The sequence below is a fragment of the Alexandromys fortis genome, unplaced genomic scaffold (assembly GCF_014885135.2).
Source record: "Alexandromys fortis isolate MF-2015 unplaced genomic scaffold, M_Fortis_MF-2015_v1.1 scaffold_36, whole genome shotgun sequence".
Taxonomy (NCBI): Eukaryota; Metazoa; Chordata; class Mammalia; order Rodentia; family Cricetidae; genus Alexandromys; species Alexandromys fortis.
This window is the reverse complement of record NW_026067915.1, coordinates 7,807,309-7,833,424: the sequence shown is the minus strand read 5'-3', so window position 1 is coordinate 7,833,424 and position 26,116 is coordinate 7,807,309. Positions and strand designations below refer to the sequence as shown.

Genomic DNA, 26,116 nt, shown 5'->3' with positions numbered 1-26,116 from the left:
AGCTCCTTTATCAAAAATCAGGTGTTCATAGGTTTGTGGGATAAAATCTGGGTCTTCTACTCTATTCCATTGATCGACTTCTCTGTTTTTATGCCAATACCAAGCTGTTTTCAATACTGAAGCTCTGTAATAGAGTTTGACGTCAGGGATGGTAATGCCTCCAGAAGTTCCTTTATTGTATAAGATTGTTTGGGCTATCCTGGGTTTTTTGTTTTTCCATATAAAGTTGATTAATGTCCTCTCAAGATCTGTGAAGAATTTCGATGGGATTTTAATGGGGATTGCATTGAATCTATAAATTGCCCTTGGTAGAATTGCCATTTTTACTGTGTTGATCCTCCCAATCCAAGAGCAAGGGAGATCCTTCCATTTTCTGGTATCCTCCTCAATTTCTTTCTTCAAGGACTTAAAGTTCTTGTCAAATAGATCCTTCATATCCTTGGTTAGAGTTACCCCAAGATACTTTATGCTATTTGTGGCTATCGTGAAAGGTGATGCTTCTCTGATTTCCCTCTCTGCTTCCTTATCCTTTGTGTATAGGAGGGCAACTGATTTTTTGAATTGATCTTGTATCCTGCTACACTACTAAAGGTGTTTATCAGCTGTAGGAGTTCTTTGCTGGAGTTTTTGGGGTCGCTCATGTACACTATCATATCATCTGCAAATAATGAAAGTTTAACTTCTTCCTTTCCAATTTGAATCCCTTTGATCCCCTTATATTATCTTATTGCTATTGCTAGAACTTCAAGCACTATATTGAAAAGGTATGGAGAGAGTGGACAGCCTTGTCGTGTTCCTGATTTTAATGGGATGGCTTTGAGTTTCTCTCCATTTAATTTGACGTTAGCTGTCGGCTTGCTATAAATAGCTTTTATTATAGTTAGGTATGACCTTTGTATCCCTAATCTCTCTAAGACCTTTCTCATAAAGGGATGTTGAATTTTGTCAAATGCTTTTTCAGCATCTAATGAAATGATCATATGGTTTTTTTCTTTCAGTTTAATTATATGATGGATTACATTGATAGATTTTCGTATGTTGAACCAACCCTGCATCCCTGGGATGAAGCCTACTTGATCATAATGGATAATTTTTCTAATGTGTTCTTGGATTCGGTTTGCCAGTATTTTATTGAGGATTTTCGCATCGATGTTCATGAGTGAGATTGGCCTGTCATTCTCTTTCTTGGTTGAGTCTTTGTGTGGTTTTGGTATCAGGGTAACTGTACCTTCATAAAAGGAATTTGGCAAAGACTTTTTTGTTTCTATATTGTGAAATACATTAAGGAGTATAGGTATTAGGTCTTCTTGGAAGTTCCGGTAGAATTCTGCATTGAAACCGTCTGGACTTGGGCTTTTTTTGGTAGGGAGGTTTTTTATAACTACTTCTAATTCTTCGCTACTAACAGGTCTATTTAGATTGTTCACCTGGTCCTCATCTAACTTTGGTATGTGGTACTTATCTAAAAAAGTGTCCATTTTTTTAACATTTTCCAATTTTGTGGCATATACGCTTTTGTAGTAAGATCTAATGATTTTCTTAATTTCCTCTGTGTCTGTGGTTATGTCTTCCTTTTCATTTCTGATCTTGTTAATTTGTGTATTCTCTCTCCGCTGTTTGATTACATTGGATAGGGGTTTATCAATCTTGTTGATTTTCTCCAAGAACCAGCTTTTTGTTTCATTGATTCTTTGGATTGTTTTCTGTGTTTCTATTTTGTTGATTTCAGCCCTCAGTTTGATTATTTCCAGTCTTCTATTCCTCCTAAGTGAGTCTGCTTCTTTTTTTTCTAGAGCTTTCAGGTGGGCAGTTAAGTCTCCAATGTGTGCTTTCTCCATTTTCTTTAAGTGGGCACTTAGTGCTATGAACTTTCCTCTTAGCACTGCTTTCACAGTGTCCCATAGGCTTGAGTATGTTGAGTCTTTATTTTCATTGAATTCAAGAAAGACTTTAATTTCTTTCTTTATTTTTTCCTTCATCCATGTGGGGTTCAGTAGTTGAATGTCCAGTTTCCATGAGTTTGTAGGCTTTCTGGGGGTAGCATTGTTGTTGAATTCTAACTTTAATCCATGGTGATCCAATAAGACACGGGTGGTTACTAATATTTTTCTGTAACTTTGTAAGTTTGCTTTGTTACCGAGTATGTGGTCAATTTTCAAGAAGGTTCCATGAGCTGCAGAGAAGATATATTCTTGGGTGGAATGATCTATAGATGTCTGTTAAGTCCATTTGATTCATTACCTCCCTTAATCCTCTTATTTCTCTCTTAGGTTTCTGTCTGTTTGGCCTGTCCACTGGTGAGAGAGGAGTGTTGAAATCTCCTACTATTAGTGTGTGTGGTTTGATGACTGTCTTGAGTTTTAGTAATGTTTCTTTTACGTATGTGGGTGCTTTTATATTAGGGGCATAGATATTCAGGATTGAGACTTTGTCCTGATGAATTGTTCCTGATATGAGTAAAAAAAATGTCCCTCTCCATCTCTTCTGATTGATTTTAGTTTGAAGTCAACTTTGTTAGAAATTAGTATGGCCACACCTGCTTGTTTCTTAGGTCCATTTGCTTGATAAACCTTTTCCCAGCCCTTTACTCTGAGTAGATGTCTGTCTTTGTGGTTAAGGTGTGTTTCTTGTAAACAGCAGAATGTTGGATCCTGTTTTTGTATCCAATCTCTTAGCCTGTACCTCTTTATAGGTGAGTTGAGTCCATTGATATTAAGTGATATTAATGACCAGTGATTGTTAACTCCGGTCATTTTTTCTTTTTCTTTTTTTTTTTTTTTTTGGTAGTAGAGTTTGTGTGTTTCCCTTCTTCGAATTGTGCTGGTGAAAGGTCATTAGATGTCTGAGTTATTGTGGGCATTGTTGGACTCCTTGGGTTGTGGTTTTTCTTCTATTCCTTTTGTAAGGCTGGAAATGTGGCTACGTATTGTTTAAATTTGTTTTTATCCTGGAAAATTTTGCTTTCTCCATTTATAGTGAATGAAAGCTTGGCTGGGTATAGTAGTCTGGGCTTGCATCCATGGTCTCTTAGTTTCTGAAGTACATCTATCCAGGACCTTCTGGCTTTCATGGTTTCCATAGAGAAGTCAGGTGTAAGTCTGATAGGTTTACCTTTATAAGTAACTTGGCCTTTTTCCTTTGCGGCTCTTAATATTCTTTCTTTATTTTGTATGTTTTGTGTTTTGATTATTATATGGGAAGGGATTTTTTTTTTTGGTCCAGTCTATTCGGTGTTCTGTATGCTTCTTGAACCTTCATAGGAATATCTTTCTTTAGGTTGGGAAAGTTTTCTTCTATAATTTTATTAAATATATTTTCTGGACCGTTGAGCTGCACTTCTCCTTCTTCTACCCCAATTATTCTTAGGTTTGGTCTTTTTATTGTGTCCCATATTTCCTGAATGTTTTGTGATGAGAATTTGTTGGATTTGCTGTTTTCTTTTATCAGTGTGTTTATTTTCTCTTATGATATCTTCAGTGTCTGATATTCTTTCTTCTATCTCTTGTAATCTGTTGGTAATACTTGTCTCTGTAGTCCTGTTCATTTACCCAGATTTTCCATCTCCAGCCTTCCCTCGGTTTGTGTTTTCTTCATTACCTCCTTTTCATTCTTCAAGTCTTGAACCGTTTCCCTTACCTGTTTGATTGCTTTTTCTTGTTTTTCTTGGGTGTCTTTGAGAGATTTCTTCATTTCCTCTACCTTTTTGTTTGTCCTCTCTATTTCTTTATGGCAGTTTTTCACCCCTTGTTTAAGGTCCTCTATTATTTTCATATAGTTCAGTTTAGAGTCGATTTCTTCTGGAGTAGGGTGTTCAATTCTCCTTGTTTCGGGATCCCTGGATTCTGGTGATGTCATGTTGCCTTTCAGGTTGTTGGAGGAATTCTTGCATTGGCACCTGCCCATCTCTTTCTTCAAATGGAGCCAAGAGAGGCCTGGTGTCTTGGTCCAGTCTTTGCTCTCACTGACTCTCTGGGTGGATCTCCTCAGTGTAGAAGCAGGAATTGTTCCCGTCCAGATGGAACTCCTCAGCACTGAAAAAGGGATGCCTGGTAGCCCAATGAGCCGTTTACAAAAGGGAGAAGGGGGAGGGCAGGGTGGGTCGAATAGAACACAGGGGACCCTGTAGCACAAGCTGAAGGTGCCCATGCTCCCTTGCAGGAGACCTTGAGGCCTGCCCGGTAGGCAGGCACTCACTGCTCTGGGTGGGTAACCTGTCCAGATGGAACTCCTCAGCCTTTATTTTTTCTTAAGTCTATGCATTGGAACCTGTTTAGAGGTTTTTCTGTCTGGACCTCTTTTACTTTGTATCTTTTAGCCTTTTTTGTGTATATGAGCCAAAGCTAAATCTGCCACACAGTGTGCAGCTGATTAGCTTCTCTGTACCGAGGCCTATGTGAGACTGCAGAAACCTGCCATGCAGCTTAGCTCATAGTGTGTAACACGAGGGCCTGCTTGTCAAGGTTTCTATCCTGCCCAGTTCCCACAGCCAGTAAGCACCCAAAGAAAATCACACAGAGGTCTCCATAAGTTATAAACTGATTGTCCCATTAGTTACGGCTTCTTATTAGCTCTTGTAGCTTATATTGACCCATTATTCTTATCTATGTTAGCCACATGGCTCAGTACCTTTTTCAGCAGGACAGGTCACATCCTGCTTCTTTGGTGTCTGGACAGGACTGCGGAAAGAGCTTCCTTCTTCCCAGAATACTTCTGTTCTCATTGCCCCACCTCTACTTCCTGTCTGTTTTTCCCGCCTATACTTCCTGCCTGGCTATCAGCCAATCAGCGTTTATTTAAAATATAATTGACAGAATACAGACAATTCTCCCGCACCAATAGTGTCTGGTGGCTGGCTTTGTCTTGCAGGCAGCTGTTGGGATGCATGTCTCTGTGCTGCTGCTGGAATGAGACTGTGAGACTCAGAAACCCAGTTATGGCTCCATTTCTATGCATTCAGTTTTCTCAGGTGTTATGTGGATGTTGGTGCCATTAAATGCTGTAGGGTGGTCTTTCTGTACACTGTGAATATGTGTTACTCTCACTAGTTGATAAGTAAAGCTGCTTTGGCCTATGGCAAGGCAGGATAGAACCAGCTGGGAAATCCAAGCAGAGGTACAGGTAAAGAAGGTGGGGTTGCCAGTCATCTGCCAAGGAAACAAGACATGTAAACATGTAAAAATTAAGGTAGCAAGCCATGAACTACGTGACAAAACATAGATAAGAAAGAAGGAGTTAATTTAAATGTAAGAGCTAGCTAATAATAGACCTGAGCCATTGGCCAAACACTGATAATTAATATTAAGCCTCTGAGAGGTTATTCAGGAATTGGCAGGTGGGAGAGAAACCTCCAATTACAGGAAATTCCTTATAGGCAAGAGAGCAGGAGTGGGATTTAAAAAAAACTAAATATTATTTAAATTTTCATTAAGAGTAAAACATGAGGGTCGGGCGGTGGTGGCACATGCTTTTAATCCCAGCACTCAGGAGGCAGAGGCAGGCGGATCTCTGTGAGTTCGAGGCCAGCCTGGTCTACAAGAGCTAGTTCCAGGACAGCAACCAAAAGCTATGGAGAAACCCTGTCTCGAAAATAAAAAAAAAAAAGAGTAAAACATGACATTGTTATTGCTCTTTTATCAATTTTACTGAGTTCCTTGTACTTGCTGCTGCTTCTGACTTGACTTGCTCAGAGGAGACTCCCCTAATTTGTGTGGATCCATATATAAGCTCTTAAATTCCGTGTTAATTACTAGAATATCATTGGTTCCTTTTTTCTTAAGTAGACATATTTGCAGCTTAAATACAAGCTAGAAGGGATACCTATTAGCATATTTTTAACACTTCAGGAAGCAATGACATCTAGGCCATCTGATAATAAAGTGCAATAAGAATATAGCACTGACAGCAACTGCTGGAAACAGATTGTGGAAACCCACAATCACACATTATTCTAAACTCTGGGAATTCTGCTGAAGAGCGGGAGGAAACATTATAGGAGCCAGTGGGGTCATGGACTCCACAAGAAAACCCACAGAATCAACTAACTGGAGCTCATAAGCGCTCTCAGAGACTTCGTGGTACTAACCTATGTCCTCTGTATATGGGTGGCAGTTGTGTACCTTGGTCTTCTTGTAGGACTCCTTACAGTGGGTACAGGACCTGTCCCTGACTCCTTTACTGGCTTTTGGGACTCTATTCCTCATGCTGGGTTGCCTCACCCAGCCTTAATATGAGGGGAGGTGCTTAGTCTTACTGAAACTTGATAGTCCGTGTTTTGTTGATATCTGTGGGTGATCTGCCCTTTTCTGAATGGAAACAGAGGAATAGTGGAAAGGGGAGGGACTGGGAAGAGAAGGGGGAAAGGAATCTGTGGTCAGGATGTAAAATAAACTAATTTTAAAAATGTAATACTAAACAGATAAACAGTTTATGGCAGAAAAGCTGAAGTGTTAATCAGTCAGGTTTGAAATTTCATTTACTGAATATCTGTGCAGATTTTTAGCTCAACTGTTAAATATACCTCATTAAAGATTAATATTGTAAAGAAAAAGCTAATGTCATGGCACTTTCTAAACAGTAGTATTTGTTGAGAGAAACATTTCTCTGTCAGGAAACATCCCCCCCCCGGTGTGTGTGTGTGTGTGTGTGTCCACATATGCATGTACATGCAGAGCTAGAAAAGAAAGAACTCTATTTCAGAGATGAAGCTATTTTTCCATTAAAAAATATGTATTCCTGGTAATGTAACTTAGTAGCAGAAAATGTGTTTCTTATAACAAGGCTTTGGGTTCAATCCTTAGGACCCCCCCAAAAGCTATAGACACATGGGTATATGTGCAATGTGTGTGCATACTAGCAAGGATTAATTTTAAAGTTTCAAAGTTATATGTGTGTTGTATTAATATTCACATTGTTATATGTGTATATGTAAGGATTCATTTTACTATCTAATCTTTCTCCCAGTATCAGTCTTCTATACTTAACAGCAGAAGAACCTTATCTAATTATAAAGCATATACTCATTTCTGTAGAAAATCCTTTTCCCTTCCAACTCATTGCTCAACACTGAGCCACCAGACCAGATGTTGTAAATTCTGGTGAGCCATAATACCTGTCCTTCTGTTACAGATGTAACAATGAGAATGAGTGGACCCAGATTCATGAGAACATCATCCGAAAATCAAGCACCAAGTACTCTGCCCCCAGTGCCAGCCATGGTGATGTATTTATTTGACTAGAAACTTTTGTGTTGCATTTGTATGTGCTAGTCATGTAGCACTTCAGTGGCTGGTGTGGATTGACTGCTTTGTAAAGTTTAATTTCCTGCTCACATTTGTTTCCTTCCTCAGAGTTTTCTAGTACTAGATCTACATCTAGTCATTTAAGACCATTTTAGTATTTGCTGACTAAAATACATTTGGTCTTTTTAATAATGAACTCTATACACTTTACTAAGTAACTTGAACTCCAGTCCAGTGAGCAAAATGTTTCAAGGTTTATTACATTGTCAAGTCTGTTTTCTTGAGCAAAAAGACAAGCATTAGTATCAGTTCTCTTTCTACTCCTAGTGAATGCCTGCATCTTGAAGAAAGCCTGACACTAATGATTAGTTTTCTAAGAAAACTATCAGGGCAGTGGTGTAGGTTAGTGATAAAATGTTTGCTCAACATGTAGCTCTAGATTCTATCCCTAGCACTGTGGCAGGAGAAATGGAAAAGAGACACACTTGCTGTCTTTCCTGGTACAATGCACAGAGTCGTTACGTGATTCTGAATAAAAAAAATGTTTTATTTTTTGTAGGTCTTATTATTTCCCTACAGCTTTTTCGTGGTGACATGGAACAGATTCGGAGAGAAAATCCCATGATATTTAATAGAGGATTAGCTATTACAAGAAAATTGGGATTTCCTGATGTTATCATGCCAGGTAGGAAGAACTACTTGGGGATGGGGAAGGAGATGGCTTAGCGGAATGGAGTTTAGTGCTCCTTGCTTGAGCAGGTGGTAAGCTATTCAGGTGAGCTATACAGCCATTAAAGTCTCTACCTCCCAAGTCAGGTGACTGACTGTAGTTTTCAGCAGTAGCCCTTTGAGTCTTGTAAGTATTTGTTCTTCACCAGAAGCCCTGGTACCATGTTCCCCAGTGCAGTATGACAGCTCAGCGTATGGGCTTTGTGGAGTTCTGGCAATAAGAGAACCAACATGAAATTTCTTCCTAGAGATGTGTTTTTGTAACCTCTTTCATCACATTCCCTTGCTGAACATTTCCTCACAAGGATTTTCCACTTAAGGGGAAGAATTTATCAAAATTCTTCACTATCAGAGACTCTAGTTTGTATAGGAATGACAGGTACATTTTAATGTAACAGAAAATAGATCATACAAATGGTATAAATTTGGGCATTCTAAATAGTACTGTCTGGCCATTTTCTCAGCAGTTGTCTCAGTGGAGTTCCAGGGCAGAGAGGAGGGATGAGCAGCCTCTCAAGTATGGTTTTCCTAGGCCAATACTAGTCTGTTAGGTGGGCTGAGGCAGAGCTGGAAAAGTGTACCTTAACTGCGGCTAGAGCTGAAAGAGCTGTCAGAAGTGAAACGGCTGGGTAGAGATTGGTGGTAGGCAGTTGGATAACCAAGAAGACACGAAGGATAGGAAGCTCAGAACAGCCAATACCTGGTTGTCTGGATAAATCGACTCTAGGAGAGGTGGACCTACCCTCTCAGTTGAGTTTTAATTCCCTATGCCAAGCTTGTTTTGTTGAGAAGAGCCAGGCCAGGATGGATTAAATGTGACTACCTTATATATCATTTTTTAGTTCTTCCTGGTTCTTCACTAAATCTTCTTATTGGAAACATTTGCCAGTACACACCCAAAGGGGAATGTGACTTGAGCATAGAGAAGGCCCACACAATGGGTTCCAGCTACTCTGTTTGCCCAGATTTATTTTCTGTCACCTTCAGTCCCTCCCTGTGGACACTGTGTATTCAGAGTAAACTGCTGTGCCCTGCTTTTATTTCCTACTTATGAACACAGGAGGCTCTTTGGATGGCAAATTTAGGCCAACTAGATCAATTATGTTTATTGCTAAGTGCTAAGAGACTTCATGCTTATGAAGGGCCTCCATCTGGCTGTCATACAGGTGAGTGTTCCATTGGAAGCTGCTCCTATACTTTGCTGATCACATTCTTCAGTCCTGTCTGTACCCTATAACCAGGGAAAGGAAATCCCAAACAACAGTCTCAGCTTTGCAGCGATGCGACTTTAGAAAGAGAATATAGGCTAACTGAAATTGATCTAATGAATCTAATGACATTTTCAAAATTAGATGTCTAGGGGCTGACTGTGGTGGAATAATATATGTCCTTTGATCCCTTTTTTTCTTAAGTTTATTTTTTGTATAATATCTGGACATTAACTTTGTAATAGCTCATGGAATTGAAACTAACTAAATAGAATCTAGAAAGAAGTAAAGGTCAGTCAAAATTGTACATAATGTCTTGGAAAACAGCTCGGTCAATTGAGTGCTTCCTTTGCAAGCTTGAGGACCTAAGCTCAATCAGTAGAACCCATTTTAAAAAGCTGGGTAGAGTGGTGTATGGTATAATCTCAGTACTCCACTTGGAGGCAAAGACGAACAGATTTTTGAGGCTTGCTGACCAACCAGCCTAGCAGAATTGGCAGGGCTCCATGCCAGAGAAAAACCCTGTCTCAAAAAAATCCAAGGTGGACAGCTTCTGAGAAATAACATCTGACTTTCCTTTAACCTCCACATGCATATATTTGTACAATTATATTAGCAAGATACATTATAAAAACTTTCATGTATGGAAAATACCTTCTGCTCAAGTACTCTCCCTTACTTTGTAGCATTGACACACAGGTTTAGAACAGATTTTTATCTGCACTAAAAATGACTGGAAGTGTGTGATGTCAGGCATTAGTGAGACGAGCTGAGGTTAAGGAAGTATTCTGTTTCCTGAGAAGCTAAAGTGTCACCAGATGATTTTCCCTACAAGGCATGACATTGGGCATTTCTTGGAGACCTGGGGCCAGGACATACGAGTGCTACTTCTGGGTTGTCTGCCTTTGCAGTGATGAGTATTATAGCTAAAAGTAAGCAGTATTTTGTATATATTCTGTCCCATACTCTATCCTTTCTCCTCCTTAGGAAAGAGCCTTTTACATAAATGGCAACCCTTGACATTACAACTATCGTCTTCTTATATTGTGCTCCAGTATATCATCAGAGAGGGTGTTAGTCCTGCACCTACAGGTTCTGCTAAAGTGTGTGTGTGTGTGTGTGTGTGTGTGTGTGTGTGTGTGTGTGTGTGTTTGAGAGGGAAGGAGGAAGGCAGGGAGGGAGGGAGGGAGCAAGCGAGAGCTCATGAGTGTGTGCATGCATACATGTGGTCAGTCTGGTTTGGGAACAATGACTGTAGGAACAAAAACCTTGGAGAGTCTGGTAAGTCACAGCCATTTCTCCTTCTGAAGCTGGGGCACCCTTCTTCTGAGAGAACATTGCCCCTGGGTTGTAACAGTTCCTCAGCTTCACAGTGCTGGCCAACTTAGAAGAAGATGCAACTTTATTTTCTTGACACATGGGCACATGAAGCAAGAACAAGAAAAGAAACTGTGCCAGTAATTGTGAGCACACCAACACTAAAGTTTGAGGAGTTATAGTAAATGATGAAAAATTAGAATTACTCACAAGCTGTGATCCAGCATTTGGCAGAAACTACCAGATACTCATATGGAGTGGTCTATTTTTGTCAGGCTGTCCCAGATAAATCTCTGTCAAAACATGTTGCTAGAGCACCATAGAGGAGTTAAGCTGGACTCTAGGCACAGATATCTAACATGTCACTTCTAGAAAGGTCTTTCTGACTTCTTTTCATTGTTTTCTATGAGAGTTTATATACACACAAAGTGGATGCTGTAAGCAAAAGACAGCTGCCTGTGTGCCACAGCTGAGTCCTAATTAAGCCACTTAGTTCTACTCATGGCCATTAGTAATGAGCAAAAGGCAACAGTGATACTGCAGGAATTCTGAGAACTGTTGCCCTTAAGGCCCCATAAAAAGGCATGCCTAACAGAAAGTGCCATGTTATATTATAAAAGAACAAATAGATACAGGAATTTAAGCCTTGATCGAGATAGGATGGCTTTGAATTCCTTATATAAATGAGTATAAATGAGACTGGCCTTGAACTCTTGATCCTTTTGCTTCTACTTCCCAAATACTGCTATTACATTGGCCCTACCACACCTAGCTAATAGTTGTTCTTTGTCTTGTGTAAGTATGTGGTGTTATATGTGTTTGTGGGTTTATATTTGTGCCTGTGTGCATGTGTGTGTGTGTGTGTGTGTGTGTAGAAGACAAAGGTTGACACCAGGTGTCTTCTGTCACTATCTTTTTTCTTTCTGGTTTTTTTTTTTTTTTTTTTTTTTTGAGATTTTTTTTCTCATTGAACCTGGAACTCACCTACTGATTAGATTAGCTGTCAAGCAAGCCTTTGTGATTCATATTGATTGTCTCCAAGATCTGCAATCACGACATCAACAACTGTGCTTAGCTTTTTATGTGATGATAGGGATCTGAACCTAGGTCCTTATGCTTGTGCAGCAGGCACTTTACCAGCTAAGCTTTCNTGGTTTTTTTTTTTTTTTTTTTTTTTTTGAGACAGGCTTCTCATTGAACCTGGAACTCACCAACTGACTAGATTAGCTGGCAAGCAAGCCTTTGGGAAACATGTCTCTGTGCTCTAATGCTGGAGTTAGGGACATCAACAACTGTGCTTAGCTTTTTATGTGATGATAGGGATCTGAACCTAGGTCCTTATGCTTGTGCAGCAGGCACTTTACCAGCTAAGCTTTCTCTTCATTTTTTAAACTGAGCTCCTAAAACTTTTTATTGGTTACTCACAATATTTCTCTATTTTCTCCATCCTTTAAGATTATTTTTATTCAGTACAAAAGCTAATAACTCCATAGCACACCCTTAGCCCTTCCCTGTATTTTAAAAGATGATGGGTGGGAAAGACTGGATTAGGACAGCTGTTCCAGGGACAAGTGACTCGCAGGTCAGTGTTAGCCGCAGTGATACCCCAGCAGAGTGTAACATGCTTAAAATATCTGCTCACGAAGGTACTATAGCCTTCTAGACACCATTCTTAAGCCAGCAGCGATGTGCTAGTACCTATATTTTCTTATTTTATTTCTTATCTTTCCTGGAAAGCCTGTCTCCTGGGGTTAATGGAAATGCAGAGAATTCTTTTGTGATTCTGTAACAAGTACAGTATTTTATTCTGTTTTCAAAGTCTTGGATTTCTAAGGGTATTTATTGTCTCTACTGGTTATAGGCCAAATTTCAAAATCGTTAAATCATCTTCTATCCTAATATAAAAATCCACCTATGACTTAGTATATTGTTCTAATTAGAACATGTCTCCCCCTGAAGCAGTGGTTTTCTAATGTTAATATGAATCAGAATTACTTGCAAGACATAGAAAAACAGATTGTTGTGCCCACCTCAAAGAGTTTCTAAGTTGAGTTTGGGCCCAACAGTTTGGTTTTCTCACCAACTCTTAGGTTATGAAGAATGGTGCTAGTCTGGGAACCCCTTTAAGAACCATGTGTTAGGACTGAGGGATGGCTCAGTGGTAGGAGCATGCACTGCCTTGCAGAAAGCCTGGGTTCAGTTCCCAGCACCTATATTGTATGACTCACTACTTGTAACTCCAGCTTCAGGGGATCTGACCCTCTCACCTGGGTTTCATAGACACAAGTATATGAGTGCATGTGCACACACACACACACACACACATACACAAATTTTAAAAAAATATATTATGATAAAGCCATGTCTTAGTACTGGCCAAGTGATATAATAAGTAAAAGAACTTGCTGTACAAGTCTGAATTTGATCCCCAGAACCCACTATGGAGCTGGCTCCTGACAGTTGTCCTCTGCCCTCTACACATACATAAACCCACACTCACATACACAATCATACATGTGTACAGAATCACAATAACAGTAAATAAAATCTAAATTCAAAATAAAAAAGAGAGAGATTTAGGAGATTGAGTGAGCCATGACTTAAAAAGAACTCTGCTTTGTGTATGGGTGGTTTGTCCCTGCTGAGTCAGAGCTCAGGCAAACAGTGTTTATCCCTGGGTTGCTCTGGACTTGCACATGCTATGCAGGCATGCCACCCCTCTTATGGGGCCTCTGAGTTTTGCCTTTGTGCTTGTAAACACACTCTTGTCATTTTCTTTGATCCTTAATAAAAAAAAGTGCATGCTTCATCACTGACCTACAAGTGATGTTTCTTCTCTTTTCCTGTTTGTCTTAATTGTTCTTGTTTTTCTCTGTGCTGTCCCCCTCATTCTCGTCCCTTTCTTTCTGATGCAGAGATGAAGATAGTTGGGTGTAAGTTCTTGATTTTGTGTGTCCTGACTGCTTATTGCCTGCTTTGTTCTCATACCCATTTGTTTCATGGAATGTTGCAATACTGGGTGGGGTGTCATGTACATTATTAATCCTTCATCAGTCTCGCCTTCCTGGGTAATTGACAAGAGCTAAAAGAAAAGCTACCAGCCTAATCTTAAACACCATGTTTCTTTGGGTGTTCATTAAAATCTGAGGACATACTGCAATATTTTAAAAATATCTTCACAAGTTTGAAATGTAGATAGAGAAAAGGACTTTTAAATGAGATATTTTGTATTACACGAGTTATAAAAAAATAATAGCCAGGCGGTGGTGGTGCATGCTTTTAATCCCAGTACTCGGGAGGAAGAGGCAGGTGGATTTCCATGAGTTTGAAAGTAGCCTTGACTACAGAGCAAGTTCCAGGACAGCCAGGGCTACACAGGGAAACCCTATCTCAGAAAATGAAACAAACAAAAATGAGTAGTTATTATTTTGAGCCACAGAATCAGAAAAGCAAAGAGTTCTCTCTTTAGTTATGTTAGGACATAGCTCATAAGAAGGGCAAGGACATAGAAACAGGACTTTGGTGGGAAAGCTCTTCACAAGACCAGTGATAGAATGATTTACTACAAATGTGTTCCTGTGGTCAATCTTTATCAAATGAGTCCTTGACCAAGGCATGCTTGGCCTTATGGGCTTTAAGTGGGGAAATAAAGCTTCGACCATACCTCTAAAGAATGGGATATAAGTCAGTTTTTTTTTTTTTTTTTTAAAGAATGTAGTTCCTTTTGGGTAAATCATGCTCCAGTAGAGGGCCACACATCCAAGAATTTATGGGTGGCATACATTGGACTTGATAGGTGGTGTAGGGGGGGAAAAAAGAAGACAGAAGATTGGGTGTATAGGGAAGGAGGTAGATATGGTCAAAACAGATTGTATAAAATTCTGAAAGGACTAATAAAGTTATTTTAGTTAGAAGGTCATCACATTCCTGGCCCAAGAAAGAATTCATTAGATAGAACTACATCACTTTTCTCCCATACTATTATCCTGTTAGAACAGAGGGTATTTATGACTTTGTAATGCTAGAATCCAGAAGTGTATGGCTGAAGACAATGTGAGAATAATAAAGATCCTATCATTTTTGGGTAGTCTAGTGCAGTCTGTCCAAGAGTCTTCTTCCTTCACTACCTTAGGAAAGTAAGAACTGCCACAAATACAATTTGGACTCGTATGGCGAAACCCCATGTAGAATGGCATCTCCACGTTTTGATAAATGCTGCTACAAAGATATGCCTTCTTTTTTCTGCCAAAAATAAAAAAAAAGGCTTGGCACCACCTCAAATAGGCAACTATATCTTCTAGAAGAAAGTCAGTTTTTATTTTCCACAGTCTCAAGGGAAAGACAGTATTTCCACAGACACCTTTGCTAGTCCTGTTTAGAAAAAGTATAAATGATAGAGTATTAAATACCACTTTACTTTAACTCGAAGCCCCCTACTTTGTGATATGAATAATCTATGTAGAATGGATGTAAAAATAAGACAAGCCAGACTGTACACCCAAATATGTGTAGAACATTTTTACGGGATAGAATGCCAGATAGGCTAGAATAATATGATACTGTCTTAGGCTTTACATTGCTGTGAAGAGACACCATGACCACAACAACTCTATAAAGAAAACATTTAATTGAGGGGGGGCAGGCTTACAGTTTCAGAGGCTCAGTCCATTATCATCATGGCAAGAAACATGGCACTGGAGCTGAGACTCCTTACCTCTTGATAGACAGACAACAGGAAGTCAAATATCCTTTTCTGAGCATAGGAAACCTCCAACCCTACTCCTACAGTTGCACACTTCTTCCAGCAAGGTCATACTCACTCCAACAAAGCTACATCTTCTAATAGTGCCACTCCCTATGAGATTATGGGGCCAGTCACGTTCAAAAAACCATGAAACATATAACCCAAAACTCCCAATCAAATCTAGAGTATCTAACAAGAGATAATCTTGCTAGCAGAATATTCTGATATCTAAATTTGACCTCAGAGGTTCTGATATCTATAAAGAGACTACTCCTAGAAGAAACTGTTGTGTTGTGTAGTGTTTCTTCAGTCACTAGGATGCACATTTTGGAAGACTAGACTGTCAGAGTGCTCCCCAGCCTGCTAAGGTTTCTGGTGGCTGAAGAGCACTGTTAGCTTCTCAGAGCTCTTCTTTTGTAGTACCCTAAAGAAGTATTCAGGCCAGTTCTCAAGATAATGTGGCCTCAGGTTCAAAACTTTGTTTCCAACAGTTCTTTCTGTAGACTCACAGGAGTCTGGATTTTTTTTAACACGTAGTAGAAATTTTATGTATTCACATATATATGTGTGTAAAGTTCATATATATGTGTATGTATATGTGTGTGTGTATGTGAAGGTCTATAAAAATTATAATCTCCTGAGCAAAAGCCAGACAGAAATCTGTTTTTGTACTAATTGCCAGTCAAAATTGTTTTTGTCTTTTGAGACAGTATCTCTCTATGTAATATACATAGATCTTGAACTTAGATTCTTCTATCCCAGAATTTTTAACATAATAAAGGACCCACAATACCTAAAATACTGCCAGATCTATACAGGAAGTGTCTCTACCTCTGCCTTCTGTTAAGTATCTAGTCCCATTACCTGCTACTATACCAACAGCTGACACTAGTTCTTATAAAAGCTGTGAAAAAGGAGGAGACAGTTTATTCTGAGTCATTTTTATAAGAATGAACCCAGTTAGTTTATCTCCAGGAAAGAAACACTGTTGCGAGGCATACAGGCACTAAGAGATATGAAATATTAAGTCCTCTGCTATCACTAGAAAACTGAGAGTACCCAACAAAGAGAGGCAGCAAAGAGTGCCCAGCTCCCTTCCTAAATTATGACAACTCATTAGCAGGACAACTCTCAACAATACCACATTCTGTATATAAACCTCACCCTCCCCGCACTTCTCCAGACTGCCTGCGTAAGGGCTGCCCAGGCTTTTACTCTCAAGTAGACTTTCTCACTGCCTTCGCAGCAAGCCCCCACGATACAACTAGGAAGAATGCCAGTATCACCTATGATTTTTTTGTAAATATATGTACATAAGACCTACTATAATCCTAATGGGTAAATGAGAAAAATCCATTTTTTTAAATTACTTTATACTCTTTTTGTTGTTTTCGAGACAGGGTTTCTCTGTGTAACATTGACTGTCCTTGAACTAGCTCTTGTAGACCAGGCTGGCCTCGAACTCACAGAGATCCGCCTGCTCTGCCTCCCAAGTGCTGGGATTAGAGGCGTGCTCCACTACCGTCCATAGAAATTCATTTTTAACATGTTTTCTGGGTCATTAAAATATAATCAGCCAAACACTATTATATAAGCATTCAAGCTAGTACTTAAGCTCTCTCTTGTCCATCTTCATCACAAAGTGCCTGTCATCTTCCCTCAATGGAAAATAGTTCCTGGCAATGAATGTTAATTTATTCCTTGAGGCATGATTCCAGTGATGGGTTTGGGGAACATATAATGTGTACACTTGAAGGGTGGGGGATCCCTGGGAGACTACTATAAGGTGCACTGAGGCTATTCACACTGATTTTTAGGTTTTCTCCTAATTCTAGGACAATTAGTGAACAGTGCAATTTTAGTGATACCACTGGGACCTATTGACAAGAAGCCTGGCATCACCTCAAGTAACATTAACCTTCACAAAGTGTCATTTTTAAAATGAAACATAATTTGCAAAATTACAACCCATAAGGCAGTCTAATACCTGTTCTGAGATTATCTCTGGTCTAGGCAGATCTAGTCTCTAAATAAATAGCAACCAGGGACGTGATGAAATCAAACTGCTTCTGTCTGTACCTCGGAGGGTAGTAACTGTGTTAAAACTTTTCAAGGCTATCACTAAGACACTCTTTCAAAAAGAGTAAAAACTGAAGAAATGCCTAGATATCTTAAAACTGGAGCTTTCCCTTAAAATAATCCTGCTCAACAACCATGAGCTCACTAATAAAGCAACACAGATGAAATTTTGTATAAACAGTCTACAAGAAAAAGACCCAGTTTTGTGTCAATATTCTGTAATGTTATTGCTTAGAACAGTTTGAAAGCATTCCATTTCAAGGGTATGTTTATTGCTGACATACACATAAATCCATAGAAATGACAAGTTTATATACGTTAGAATAATATTTCAAGTAGCCAAAAAATAGCTGCTTTTAAAAGCTTCATGGACTATCTCTAAAATAACTCCCAGAAAATGAAAACCAGGGTAAACCAAGTACCTAGTCTTTATATTAAATGTTAAAATTGGACTGGAGAGACAGCTTGGAAGTTAAGAGCACTTGCTGTTCTTGCAGAGGATCCGTGTTCAGTTCCTAGCACCTTCATGATGGTTCACAACCATCTGAAATTCCAATTCCAAGAGCTTTGATTCTGTCTTCTGGCAGGCACACATGTGATATGCAGGCAAAAATGCCATACATATAAAATAAAATAGACATTAAAATTATCTTAGTTCATTTTTTCACCTAATGCTAAAATCATTTTAGAAACTGAATAATTACAATTTCACAGGAAAGCTAACATGCACCTAAAAGGCTTTTATTAAAAGAAGAGGCAGTTTCAGTTGTTAAATATTTCACATGTCATCTATTCTGGTTCATTCCACTATCATAACTATATTCAATAGGAAATGTCCCAGTTAAGTTTGAATTTTAGACTTTAGGGGCTTTTAGTACATTCATGAATAATTTTATTCAGCCTGTTACTAGACAATGACAAGCTGGTGAATTTGAGTTTCCTTTTTCTGTCTGCCTTTCCCCTGTACACCTGTACATATCAGTACTATTAATGTATGTGAGGAAGGCCAAACAAAGGAAACAGATGAAGGTTCTAAATTGGCCAGACTTTGAAGCACAGACAACTACAGAAATGGACAGCTTCCGACCTGCCCACATAAACAATAGGATAAAGATCATGTATGAACTTTAGAACACATTTTCTTTTTCCCTTCATGAGAGTCTAAGGAAACAGGATGGATTTCAGTATTAGAGAAAGTTCTCTAGGCTCCTGAAAAACATTTGCAATGCACTGCCCTTCTCTACTTGAGCCAAGTTATTTAAAACTGTGTATCCATATAATTGTGATTGCTAGGCTGTGCTCCTGGGCTAGGATGGTGGTGGCCTGAGGAAGAAAAAGAAGAGTCATGAAGACCTCATAAGAAACCTTGGCATACAGGCCAGACCTCTTCAGAGTTGATGCCTAAGACACTTTCAGGGTTAGAGAGGAGAGACCATTGGTACAAGAAAAATAGCAATGCTACATATATCTGACCAAACCAGGAAGCTTACTTGATAACCAAAACCAAATGTTGTTTCTCTCATTATGACTCTAGGTAATAAACATATTTTCATCAGCTTCCAGAAAGAAGCAATGTGTCCTTTTTTCAGACTCCAGAGTTTTGAGAGTTTTAAAAAGAAAACTATGAAGAAAAAAAAAAGGAACAGTTTCTTAGGGAAAAGAGAAGAGACTAGACAGACATGATTAAAATCATTTTTAAAATCTTCCTTCTTTAAGGGTCTTATACTGTAGCCATCTTGGAGGGGAGAGAGACTGAGCAGTCTGAACACCAATAGCCCAAACCAGATTCTCTAAGAAAGCTGTGGTGAACACCTTTAGAGTACACTTAGAGAATATGTAACTAACCCTCTGATAGTACTGCACTCTTGTTGGCAGAAAGTCCATTGTTATTAACCAAGCTTGGAATGCCCTGAGGATTCAAATGCTAGCCTGATCCTCCATGCAAACAGGGCCTTGTGGTGTCTGTGGTCATGAACACATTGCATTTTCCCCCCTCAACAGGTGATATCCGCAATGATTTGTACCTAACCCTGGAGAAGGGGGATTTTGAAAGAGGGGGAAAGAGTGTACAAAAGAATATTGAAGTGACCATGTATGTACTCTATGCAGATGGAGAAATCTTAAAGGTAAGGCTTGTTAGTAATTTAGAATGAAAGCTAATGTGTTTTCATGGCCTGTCTGCCCAGATCATTCCCTTTAGGGAGGACCCAGTTCAAATGGCCCCATATGTGTTGTCGTCCCCCGTCTTCTTTTTTCATCCAGGAAACACTACAGTGTGGTTTGAAAAGGATTCCTAATGTCATATGTAGCCCTTGCATTCATTCTTCCTAGTGTCTAACCTGCATGCCTCTTACTCCAATTTATACCTATTCCTTTAGTTCTGCCCTGCATGTTACCTGTTTTCTATTCCACCAAGCACAAAGCTACCTGGTTTTTGTAGTGATTACTAGGTCTTCCTTTTTGCTCTTTGAAATAGGGTAGGATTTAGACACCTTGCTAGCACCAAGTTTTAGAACAGAGAAGAACAGATTCAACCTAGGAAATTATTTCCAGCAATGTAGTACAGGATTTTTTTTGTCATTCTTCATTGGCAATGGAGACCTAGAGAACTGATTTTTTTTTTAAACTTGTCTGTGTTTTCCTCAGTTCTGTCATTTTGAGGACCCTGGTGAACAATAGCTAGTCTCCATTTCCAGTGCACTTGGCAGATCAGCCTTTTACAGGCCTCACGGGGAAGTCAGAACAGGAATCATTAGCTCTACTGTACAGAGGAAAAAGGCAAAATTAGTTAAAATAGTCTCCCAAAGCAGATGGAAATAGAGGAAAATGTTTAAACAGGGATGAAACGGTGGTTTGTGTATCACTGTAAGACATTAAATAAATACCCTGGGTAGTCATGCTCATTGCTTATGCAAGGAAGCACCAGAGAGGCAGAGCTATCAGCCACTCCAATGTGTGTGAAAAGAGAACTGTCCTTAATTTTGTTGCCCAAAATTCCATCTTCCAGGGTAAGGGTCGGAACAGTGCTAAGTCTTCATGGTAAAGCTTCAAAGCTGGAGTCGGATTAAATCTGATATACCTTGTTTATGAAAAGTTAATAAAAGTAGCCTAAAATAGTTCAACATAGCATTAAGGAAAATTTAGAATTTCTTCTTGGTTTGATAAAATACTGTGTATAATTGATTTCTCTCATGGAACTTCTTATTTCCCTTCTCTGAAAGTATGTAAAACTTACCTTGGTAATGCAGGTGCACCAACCAGCTATTTTCAGCTTGTCACGGTTATGTGCTTACTTCTGACAAGAAACATTATGACTGCTGTCAGGAATGCCTAACCTTTTGACATTTTGTCATGTTGTCCTTTACAAATGTTTTGGGAAACATTCATAGCTATCCTAGGATGTATGTGGTCCATGGACTTCAGATTGGGCATTCCTGGAATAATTACACTGTCTATATAATTACTTCCAAAAATAATGAATTTAAGTCAAATGTATTATCATCTGATCTGGTAAAAAACTAAGGTCTTGATACAGAATAAAATAAAGCATTCTAATAACAGAAACTAAAGTTCTTCCATGAAAATAACATCTTATTTTGCTTTTCTTTCCCAGGACTGTATCAGCTTGGGTTCTGGAGAACCAAATAGGAGTTCCTATCACTCCTTTGTTCTCTACCACAGTAATAGTCCTCGTTGGGGAGAAATTATCAAATTACCTATTCCCATTGACAGATTCCGGGGCTCCCATCTACGTTTTGAATTCAGGCATTGTTCCAGTGAGTGAGACTTTCCTTTCAATTCCCTTGAGGATAAAAACATAACTCTGCTCTTGAAGTAAACTTGTGAAGATTCTTGTTATTAGGAACTAGAAATAAATAGAAATAGGATGTCATCAGAGGCAATGTCTTAGACTGTAAAAGCAGTGGTTCAAAATCATGGAGTTTGGGGCTGGAGAGATGGCTCAGCAGTTAAGAGCCACCTACTCTTTTAGAGGACCTGAGTTCACTTCCCATCACTGACATCAGATGACTCACAACCATCTGTAACTCCAGCTCCAGGGGATCTGATGCCCTTTTCTGGTTTCGTGTACACACACACACACACACACACACACACACACAAATGAAAATAATTTTTAAAAAATCTTTGGTATCTGATATTGCTTTTCCTGGTACCTGAAATGCCCATTGTTATTTGGAATGTTTTCTTTTGTACTTACTAAACTACTCATATAGTTCCTATTTTATCGAGTCCAGAAATGTTAGCGTCTCCAGTGGTCATGATAGCCATGGCAATTCAGAGGAGCATGTTTCTCATCATCCTGTAGTCAGGTTGCTACCTAGTTAATGAAGTAAAGTTCAAAAGAGTGTGGGTGACAAATACGGGAGTACTTCTAATACTTGGCTCTGCTTGCAGCAAAGGACAAAGGGGAAAAGAAACTCTTTGGCTTTGCATTCTCTCCCCTGATGCGTGATGATGGCACCACACTCTCAGATGATATTCATGAGCTTTATGTGTATAAGGTATGGACCTATCTTTCTTTTATCTCCATTCCTTCCTTACCCTACTCTGACCATTCTCAAGTATGAATCTTGTTTAAGTGGTTTTCATTGGTCAGGCCAGAGGATTCTAGGTAGCACACTGGTGTGTGATAATAGGACAGCTGTGGTCAGGCTTTAGTTTTCTAAATACCTTTCTAAGTGGCCCTTCTCCCACAGCTAATACCAGCAGGCCCTTTGTTTCCCACCTCTCACTTCAGTAAAGAGAAATCCATTACCAGCTCTTCTATGCCATTATTAATTTAACTAAAATGTTCGAAGCCTTGCTATTTAAGATCATGGTGTTGTTAGTTGCCAAAACACAGCTGCTAACCAAAGTTGCTTATATATCAGATAGAGGTCACAGATCCTATCATGTTATAGGAAAATCATGAACAGAAATCAGTCCTGTAAGAGAACCTGCAACCCAAGGTCCAACCTTAGGAAGAAAGTTATAAATATGAACTCAAGTTTCCTGGGACTTGTTTTTTGCATGTTGAGTTGCTTAGGAAATAACCTCTGTTCTCTGTGTTTACCTACAGTGTGATGAGAATAGCACGTTTAACAACCATGCCCTGTACCTTGGCCTGCCCTGCTGCAAAGAAGACTACAATGGCTGCCCTAATATTCCCTCCAGCCTCATCTTCCAGCGTAGCACCAAAGAGTCTTTCTTCATTTCTACACAACTTTCTTCTACCAAACTCACACAGAATGGTAGGTAATGGTACCAGCAAAGTGCTTCTCTCCTTTGTTTTCTGTTGTTGGTTCCACATTGCTTGTGTGTGTTGAGATCAAGACTGCTTCTTATGACAAAGTAAAGACCATTTCTTTTTCCTTTTGCAATTGAATGAATCACTCAACAGTAATAGCCCACAAAGTTATCCATGGCTTTTGTAGTTCCTAGGGTTCGCATCCACGGTGCACAGTTAAATCTTTGCCCCCCCCCCTTTTTTAGCACTTAAATATGTTATAGTCACAACTAGTTCTATTTCCCTAGATTTCATTTGTCTTTGTCTGAAAGAATCTGAGCCCTGCTCAACTTTATGAGGTTCACTGTCTTCTGGGTTTGCCTTCTAGTGGACCTTCTCGCTCTGCTGAAATGGAAAGCTTTCCCAGATAGGATCATGGACATCCTCGGGCGGTTGCGGCATGTCAGTGGGGAAGAAATTGTTAAGGTATATCTCTCACTCAATCTAAGCACACTGTCTGCAGAAAAAATATGGGCAAAATACCTTCCCTGTTATTTCTGCCAATAAGCCTCTAAGACCATTTCTCCAAATACAAAATAGATGAATGTTAAGGTTTTTTGTTTTATTTTGTTTTTGTTTTCTCCAGTTTCTTTGCTAGCTACTTTATTTTTTTTCAAGGAAAGGTTTATTGCATTTAAATTTAAACCCTATTTAATGATTTGTTTTACTTCCTACAGAAATAATATTAAAGGATAGTGTTAAAAAAAAAAGTATCTTCTCAGAGTGAATCCCAGTGGCCGTGCTGTCTGATTGTCTTTGTTTTCTTCTTTCTTCCAGTCTTTCTCGTTTTCCAAACTTTATAGCTCTCTAACACATGAGCCTGGGCTCTTGATTATAAACACTCTGAGTACTGTCCATTAATGCATGTAGCTGTTACCTGTGGACCTTCTTCTTACCTGGGGTCCATACTAGGAACTCTTTCTTACCCTCTAGCATAGATCCTTTCTCTATGTATCTTTGTGATATTTCTCAGTTAATGAAACACAGTCTTTTCCAGTTGTATTTTAAGGAATTTTCTGGGCAGCACTTTGCCCTGTTGGTTTTAGCTTGAGATTGTACCAGGCACTTCCAGATGCAGAAGTCCAGCAGGAAATGCTACACAGTAGACCAAGCTCTCCTGAAGAAAGTGGAGGAACAACCCTAAGTTACCTCATATTGTTTTGAAATAAGTTATAAATGTATTATTTACATGCTTTGATTGACAAGATATTAGATTTCATTTTTCAATGCTTTAAGCATCCATTGTTATCTACCTTAGTTTTGCAACTTCAAAAACAGACATGTACTTAACAAAATAAAACTAACAACAAATAATACTGCCAGATTTTTATCCACATTGAGAGCCCTCATTGGCTGCATTTTTGTTTCTCCTGAAATATTTTGGTGATTACTCTTTCCTTAGAAGTTTAGCATTTGCCAGATTGGAAGTGCTACTTTAGATAGGTCTTCTGCAAGATCCTTAAACTATATATAACCCCAATAGTCCACCTAGTTATCCCTTATCTAGGTAGAGACAGGTACTAGAGGGTTTTTGCCATGCTTTCAAGATTTTTGTTGTTGTTTACTGGGAGCTAAAAATCATTGTTATAGGGCTGGAGAGATGGCTCAGAGGTTAAGAGCATTGCCTGTTCTTCCAAAGGTCCTGAGTTCAATTCCCAGCAACCACATGGTGGCTCACAACCATCTGTAATGGGGTCTGGTGCCCTCTTCTGGCCTGCAGGCATACAGACAGAATATTGTATACATAATAAATAAATAAATATTAAAAAAATAAAAATAAAAACAAAAATAAATAAATAGATAAACAAATAAATAAACAAGAATTAAATACTAGAGAGTTGGTAAAGACCCTGCCATGAAGTCTTGAGGGCCTGAGTTTGATCCCCAGAACCTACAATAGACCCAGCCATGATGGTGCACACTTGTGATCCCATGGAGGCAGAGACAGAAGGATCCAAAAAACAAGCTGGACAGAATCTGAGGAACCACACCGAGGTTGGCCTTCAGCCTTCGTATGTGGATGCTTGAGCTAATGTGCACAGCGAGTCTTGTCTGTCAGTAAGGATGCTTGGGGAACCGGAATTAGCAAGACGAGGGGAGGTGGGAGTCCGGCCCCAAGATGCTCCAACCTTGCCTTGGAGAGGCAAGAGCCAGTCGGGGAAATTCAGCACCACGGAGAGCTCCACCCCCGCTGCCTGAGGAAGACCTTGTTCATCTTCCTAAAGGAACCCCAAGGAAAGGTGCAGCAGCGGGCTGCAAACTTTACTGTGGGGAGAAGGGCCTCCTGAAACTGGAGGTACAGACAGCCTCGAGCAGCCTTGTGGTTGCTGGGAATTGAATCTGGGTTCTCTGGAAGGACAGTCAGTGCTCTTAACTGCTGAGCCAACTCCAGCCCCATGTTCTTTTTTAGACTTATTTACTTTGTGTGTATGTGTGTTTTGCCTGCATGCATGTCTGCTGGTGCCCAGAGACCGGTGGAAATCAGATGTGAGATCCCCTGGAACTGGAGTTACAGATGGTTGTGAGCCAATATGTGGGTGCTGGGAATTGAACTCAGGACCTTTGGAAGAGCAGGCAGTACTCTTAACCACTGAGCCATCTCTCCAGCCCCCTCTGTTTTTTCTTAAAAATGCTTATTTTATTTTATGTGTGCATATGTGTGTATGTGTGTGTGTCTCAGTGTATGTATGCAAATTGACCGTCAGAGGTTAGAAGAGAGCTTGTAGGAGTCTCTGCTCTGGAGAACAAAATGAACATGACCATCTGAGTTGTGTTGCTGTTGCTGCAATAAAACACTGCCCAAAAACCACACAGGGAAAAAACAGTCCACTTGGCTTTCTCCCAGAGAAAGTCCTTCCCTGGGGGAAAGCAGGGCAGAAGTTCAAGGCAGGAGCTTGAAACAGGCCTGCTGGCCACTCCACACAGTGGGCAAGGGGTGGGGGGTCGTCAATTAACATGCACACTGTCCAGGCTGGGGTAAGGAGTCCCTCAGTTGAGGCCATCTTCTCAGGGGGTCCCTGGGTTGTATTAGTGCTAACCAGGGCAATGACCTTGCCCTACCTTCACAGGATGGATAAGAAGAGCCCACACTGCCATTCTATGGCCACTCAGCAAATGCTCCTGGAGGGCAATGGCTCATTGAGCCTCTACTAGCCAATGCGGCCCATCTGCATGCACACTCCTTTAGCCCCACGAGCTTTGTCAACACTCCTCCACAGGCTGGGCTACTTTTATCCATTTATCTTCTGCTTGAACTTGAACCGAGGGTCTTTTCCGTGGACAAGCTTGAGACTGAGCTGTGTCACCAGCCCCTGAACTTCTGTTGACCTTCGCTTTGTCCCCACATCTGCTCGCTCTTCCCAGTTCTTTTTCCTCTGAGTTATCTTCTTTCTCTTTCTTTCTTTCTTTCTTTCTTTCTTTCTTTCTTTCTTTCTTTTTTTTTTTTGGTTTTTCGAGACAGGGTTTCACTGTGGCTTTGGAGCCTGTCCTGGAACTAGCTCTGTAGACCAGGCTG

General features: G+C 39.7%; 1 protein-coding gene across 1 annotated transcript in view; it reads left to right on the top strand.

The window, feature by feature from the left end:
* The window catches only part of Dock3 (dedicator of cytokinesis 3), a 367,607-nt gene that overhangs the window by 246,282 nt on the left and 95,209 nt on the right, over positions 1-26,116 (top strand). Inside the window, exons 13-20 of the mRNA XM_050139541.1 lie at positions 7,126-7,214; positions 7,798-7,923; positions 19,317-19,441; positions 20,929-21,091; positions 21,732-21,838; positions 22,396-22,567; positions 22,931-23,028; positions 24,689-24,898. Coding sequence (XP_049995498.1) covers positions 7,126-7,214; positions 7,798-7,923; positions 19,317-19,441; positions 20,929-21,091; positions 21,732-21,838; positions 22,396-22,567; positions 22,931-23,028; positions 24,689-24,898 — 1,090 coding nt within the window. The remainder of the gene's footprint in view (positions 1-7,125; positions 7,215-7,797; positions 7,924-19,316; positions 19,442-20,928; positions 21,092-21,731; positions 21,839-22,395; positions 22,568-22,930; positions 23,029-24,688; positions 24,899-26,116) is intronic.